This window comes from Hyperolius riggenbachi, chromosome 2 (genome assembly GCF_040937935.1).
Source record: "Hyperolius riggenbachi isolate aHypRig1 chromosome 2, aHypRig1.pri, whole genome shotgun sequence".
Classification (NCBI taxonomy): domain Eukaryota; kingdom Metazoa; phylum Chordata; class Amphibia; order Anura; family Hyperoliidae; genus Hyperolius; species Hyperolius riggenbachi.
Window position 1 is genome coordinate 92,745,504 of NC_090647.1, and position 6,505 is coordinate 92,752,008.

At 42.2% G+C, this 6,505-nt stretch overlaps 1 protein-coding gene across 1 annotated transcript in view; it reads left to right on the plus strand.

Annotated features, from left to right (window-relative positions):
- The window catches only part of RFC3 (replication factor C subunit 3), a 29,500-nt gene extending 23,555 nt beyond the window's left edge, over positions 1–5,945 (plus strand). Inside the window, exon 9 of the mRNA XM_068267060.1 lies at positions 5,548–5,945. Coding sequence (XP_068123161.1) covers positions 5,548–5,739 — 192 coding nt within the window. The 3' untranslated portion in view covers positions 5,740–5,945. The remainder of the gene's footprint in view (positions 1–5,547) is intronic.
- The last annotated feature ends 560 nt before the right edge of the window (positions 5,946–6,505 follow it).

Sequence of the window (6,505 nt, forward strand, 5' to 3'; positions counted from 1 at the left end):
TCCACAGTAAACCTAGCATCTGTGTTGCATAACAAACAATTGCTAAATATACAGCTATTGGGCTGTTAATAGGACATGGAAAGTATATATAAAGTGTTGTTTTTATAAAGGGAGCTGTTTAATGGGACAGAGGAAAATACAGTTTGTTCAGCGCAATTATTTGGGAGGCTGGAATGTTCTCTCATCCCACTAAATTGCTGCTTCTGTGTTAGGTGGTGAATTGGATAATGATAGCTTTCCGGCGCACAGTGTGAAATATAGAAAGTAGCCTGACAGACTCAAGTAAACTGTCATCAAAATAAAGTTGTCAAGGCTGCAAAATCTAGAGGATGCTGAACAGATCTAATATGGCCTGCAGATCAGGTCCAGTGTCGCCTGGAGACAACCTGCAGATCCGATCCAATGTGGCCTGGAGCCCAGCCTACAGATCAGATCCCCGACATTAGCTGCATGATTGTGCTGCAGATCCGATCCAGTGTGGCCTGGAACCAGCCTGCAGATCAGATCCCCGACATTAGCTGCATGATTGTGCTGCAGATCCGATCCAATGTGGCCTGGAGCCCAGCCTGCAGATCAGGTCCCGACATTAGCTGCATGATTGTGCTGCAAATCCGATCCAGTGTGGCCTGGAGCCAGCCTGCTGATTAGATCCAGTGTGGCATAGAGCCCGCAGATTATGTCCCAACAGCCAGCCTACAGATAAGATCCAGTGTGGCCTGGAGCCTGCATATTGGGTCCTAACATTAGCTGCATGATTGTGCTGCAGATCATGTCCAGTGTGGCCTGCAGCTCAGGCCCGACATTTGCTGCATGATTACTGTACTGCTTACAGATGGAACTGGATATTACCTTATTATGCAAGATAGAACCTTCTAGTGCTAGTTGAACATAAGGGGAAAAGGGGCTTGCTCATATTCACTCAGATGACATAATTTTAGTCTAAAGTCGGATCAAATGGCTATATAGTCAATAAGAGTTGGGAGACAGGTTTTAAATTATATGTTATGCCAGATTGTAGTTCCGCTCTAAGTAATAAAGTAAACACTGTTTCCCATAAACCTTCTATTGCTTGCTTTGCTTAGTACTTTGCTTGGAAAAACGTTTCTTGTAAAGAGGTAACACTAATATTATGTTGAAAAGGCTGGCAGGAGCCCATTTATCCCACAGGCAGAAGAAAACAAGTTATGATAATCTCCGACTAAAAGCTCGGAGACACACACTGTATCTCTAACATAGTCTGTGCAGTGGGGGAAAAGCATAACACCAGATCAAAGTATGTTGCTCACTTGTATAAGGATGTGTGTCTGAAGCAGCAGATAGTTCATATGCTTTTGTGGTGTAGAGTTGCTGTAGACCGTTCCATGAATTGCAGTAAAAAACGACTCCCCAAATTGTGTTCATATAATTTTTACTTCAACCTCCCAGCATAAAACCTTTCAAACAGAAAGCCAGGCATACAGCTACTCCGTGTACATTATATGTGAGATGTCATACTCCCTGATTATTATTATTCTGTTCAGACAATCCTGTGACTCGGATAGCAAAGCTGGCGTAAGCTGCTCTGGTTTTCTCTCATCTAACTGATCAGCTTGTCCCTCTTGTAAGCAATGGCATTTTGTGAAGATGCATATCAGACATTTTCCTTTTCACAGCTATAAAGGCAATAATATCTCCTATCAGTTTGATGCATGTCTAGGTATCCTTAAAGCAAACCTGAATTGAAAAACGTATGATATAATGAATTGCATGTGTAGTGCAGATGATGAATAGAACATGAATAGCAAAGATACAAGCCTAATTTTTATTTTCAGATTTTCAGTTGTATAGCTTTTTTTTTTTTTTTTTTTTTTTTTAGTATTATAACATTGCATCAATAGTCGGTACAAAAATCATCCAACTCCTCAGTTTATGAAACCTCAGACTCCAGGTACCCAAAATGACTCCGACTCCTTAGTCTTAGGGCCCATTCACACTTGAGTGGGAATTAAGTGATTCCCGCTCAGCGCAAAACACTAGCGGTTTGTAAAAACCGCTAGTCCATGTAAGCCTATGGCAGTGTTCTCACTGCCGCGTTTATGGTTAACGTTAAACGCAAACGTGTAACTTGCAGTGTTTTGCCAGCGATTAGCATGCATAGCACCGCTAATCGCGATTGCTTCCAAAATGCAAGTGTCCAGTGATTTTTTTTTCTGCGTTAATCGCAGAAAAATCACTCCAGCAAAATGCTAGCGGTAATCGCCTGCGTTTTGCGGTTTTAGGTTTGAATGGGGCCTAATACTTACCAGGTCTGTGCATTTGGTACAAAAATCATCCGACTCCTCTGTTTATGAAACCACCAACTCCGGGTACCCAAAATTACTCCGACTTCTCAACTCCAAATCCACAGCCCTGGACACATTTGCAGTTTTAAAACCACACTTTCATTTAAGCTATAAATCAAAGCAGAAATAATGTCCCTTTGAACTTTCCTGCAGTAAAACCTCATCTCAACCTGTCTCTCACAGTTTATTGGCTGTTTAACTGCTTCTGAAAACAGGTCTGTATACGACCCAGTGGGTCGAAGATCTCAGTGAAGCTCTATTTTGCATAGATAATTGGAGGGGTTTTTTTTTTTTAACTCTTCCTGTACTGAAAACAATATGAGAATTTTTTTCTTAGCTACTACTGTTCTATTTCTTGGCTGTTCTACACATACAATTCATTAACTCATAAGTTTATTTTTGCTTCAGTAAGTTTTACTTACCTGGGGCTTCTAACAGCCCCCTGCAGCCACCCTGTGCCCTTGACGTCCTTGAGCAATGCTCCGGTCCCCCGCAGCAGCTAAGTTTCGTTTTCGGCGACTTGCCAAGCCAGTGCATGCATTCTCTCTCACGTCACTGTTCTGCACATGCTAAGTAAAAGATTTCTCTTCCTGCACATGTGCAGGATGGCGATGAGAGAGAGGATGGGCCGTGCAGTGGCTCAGGGGCTGGTGGAAGCCCCAGGTAAGATTTATTTCTAGTTGAGTTAAGGTTCCCTTTTAAGAAGTAGTAGAATGTCATAAATTATTAGGATACCCACTTTTACATTAGTTGTCCTGGCTTTATCATCAGAAACACAACATCTCTACAGTACTTATTGTTGTATTTTGGTATGTAACCCCGCCCTTCTAGGGATGTCGCAGCCTAGGCTACTAATCTAGGTAGAATTCTCCTCCAAAAGCATTGTGGTAGACTAGAGTATTTCTGCTGTCTTCCAAGCAAGCGTATACAAACATTCCACAGATATACACCTGATGGCACTAAAAGTTGCCACCCGTGATGAATTTCAAAATGTAAATCTGGGCCAGAAAAGTTTTTTTTACAATGGGCAAACCCTGACTAATTTATAGAGTACTTTAAGAAAAACAATAGTACAGTTCCTCTTTAAGGTGGCCATATACTGGAACTGGAAGATGGCTGCCCAACATGCGCATAAGATAGATCCTTCTATTCAGAGATGGTTCTATTCCCTCCACACACTGCCCATAGATATTCTATGGAAATCAGCATAAAATTTATTGAACCACAGCGTTGCACTGCTCGATGCAGTGAGACTATGGACTGTCAGTCTACTGTCCTGCCCCCATTCAAGCAAGATTTTCCATCTGGTTTGATCGATAATTCTGATTGGACGGTTAGTAACATGACGACACTCTGTAAAGAGCTGTGGAAGATAGAATTGCTATATAAATACATATCCTATCCTGTTCTTGTTTCACTTTTGTAAATGTGGGTTGTGTTCTGCAGGTTTACTACAGAGGTTTAACCACTTAATGTTTATATTACAGTATTTCTACCCCCCCCCCCCCCCCCCCACCCCAAAGGGAAAAAAAACCCTTCATCTAAGCCTCAAGGGCGTAGATGTACATATTTCACCGCGATCGCCGCTGTGCGTGCTCTTGCTGGCTCGTGCGCACGCTTCTGCGCTCGTTCTTGCCACTGCCCGTTAGCCTGGAGATCAATAATTGGGAATTTGTTCTAGGTCCCAGTGTTAATGATCGTCGGATCAATGAGATGGCTGCGGTCACTTGTAAACACTGTAATTACACTTACTCATTACTTCCTGTTTCGCGTATTAAAAGCACACGCAGGAAGCTAATGAGTGAGGGCATCTTGTGTCCAAATAGTAAAATTACACCTACATCAATTTATTTTAATAAAGAGATCTACACATACCATATATACTCGAATACAAGTCGACCTCGTATATAAGTCGACTCCAGTATATGACCCTCTCAATCTGGAATTTTTATTGACTCAAGTATAAGTCTAACCAGCAAAGTTAAGGGCTGCACTTGGGGCCCAGTAAGAATTAACAGCTGCACTTGGGGACCAGGAGGGGTTATTGACTGCACCGCATACAGTATTGCAGTCATTAACCCCTTCTGTCCCTTAAGTGCAGCCAATAATTCCTCCAGGACCCCAAGTGCAGCAATTATTCACTCCCCTTCTTGCAGCACAGTATTTTCCCGCTGCCCCTTTCCTTGTTAATTGTTGCAGCCAGGACTTTCAGACCTGTGTTTTTTTTGGCATTTCCATTATCAAGACTGTGTCACTTGCCACTGGGTACATTTCTGCAAATGGGGATGTCACTAATAGTACATACATTACTCAGTGTGCTCAGTGTTGCCCGTGATTCGTGTATAAGTCGACCCCTATACTTTTTATTTAGTGAGTCAAACCTAAATTTCTAGACTTATACTCGAGTATATACAGTAATTTAAAATTAACACCTTACCTCACATACTCTCCTATAAATACCAAAATAAATCTTTTGCAAAAAAACCCCCAAAACACAAATGGTTACCTTAGGGACTGAACACTTTTTTAATATGCATGTCAAGAGGGTATACTACTGTTTTTTTAATGATGGGCTTGTAAACAGGGATGGACGCAAAACTGAAAAAATACACCTTTATTTCCAAATAAAATATTGGCGCCATACATTGTGAAGAGACATAATTTAAATGGTGTAATAACTGGAACAAATTGGCAAATAAGCTGCATGGATTTTAATTATGGTAGCATGTATTATTTTTAAACTATAATTGCCAATTTTTTTTTTAATCTTGTTAAAATGCATTGAGAAAAAAAATAGTTCTTAGGAAAGTGTACCACCCAAAGAAAGCCTAATTGGTGGCAGAAAAAATAAGACATAGATCATTTTGTTGTAATAAGTAGTGGTAAAGTTGTTGGCGAATGACTGGGAGTAGCGCTGAAATGTACACATGACTCAGATGCATAAGGTGAAAATACACTGAAGGCGGAAGTGGTTAATCGCCCTTCACTATTTCAGTGAGTTGTGCTGGTGTGGCTAAGCCTCATGAATGAAGTGTGTGTATTCAGACTGGCTGTGTTATGTGTGCTTTTACTATGTGCAAGTGACAGATGTGCTCTTGTCAACAAGTCATCGTTGTTCAAGTGAGACAGGAAACTCTGTGGACTGTATTGTTTATACTCCTATGGAAAGTTAAACTGCTTTAGCCCATGCTAACCTCCCTGTTTGTTTTGTGTGTTTACTTTGCAGTCCCTGCTATCAGAGCTCCTCAATAACTGTGATGGGCAGCTGAAAGCCGACGTGGCCCAGATGGCAGCTTACTACGAGCATCGTCTGCAGCTCGGCAGCAAAGCCATTTATCACCTGGAAGCCTTTGTGGCAAAGTTTATGGCTATTTATAAGCGCTTTATGGAGGATGGACTGGAAGCCATGATGTTCTAGTCTGGCTGTTTATTCGATCTTGATGGTGTTTTTGATTGGCAATTCTATATGAACTATATTAGTACTCTTGCACCTCAATGGATAATATGACCTTTGCTTCATTAAGAACAATTTCACTTTTATTATGGAATAAAAGTAGCTGGTGACTGTACGGTTACTGCAGCAATAGAGTTAATAAAACATGCTAACAATGGCATATAAACTGCTATTCGATCACTGTGTTCCTGCTTTTTGACAGCTGCTATTTTTACATACTGCCAAGCTGGTAACATGTATCTATTTTTTGCTTGTCTGACGGGATCTCAACCATGCATTATGGACAGAGTACAGTCACAGCTGTCATACAGCTGATGGCCGGCTTCTCTGCTGTCAACGTCTCACTGTCTTGAATGGCGGAAATATGTTATTAAAAGCATGAGTATGAGAGTGGTCAGTCTTAACTACTTTAAGACCGCTCTGGGCGCGGCGGCAGCACCAGGACCGCCTAACGCCGATTGGCGTAAGGTCCTTGGGGCGGAGTTTGCAGTGGATCGCGTGTGCTGATGCGCGCGCTTCCACGCTCTGATGACGGAGCTCTGCTTTCAGTCTCCCAGCCGCTAGGAGACTGTTAGACGGCTAAACCGCCGTCTAACCATTACGGCGCTGCGATCTAAGGCAGCGCTGTACTGGGGACAGCCGTGTGACACGGCTGTCCCCTCTGTAGCTGCGTAAGTGAGCCGCTTTCATAGGCTGAAGCCTATGACAACCGATCACGCTGATTGGTTGG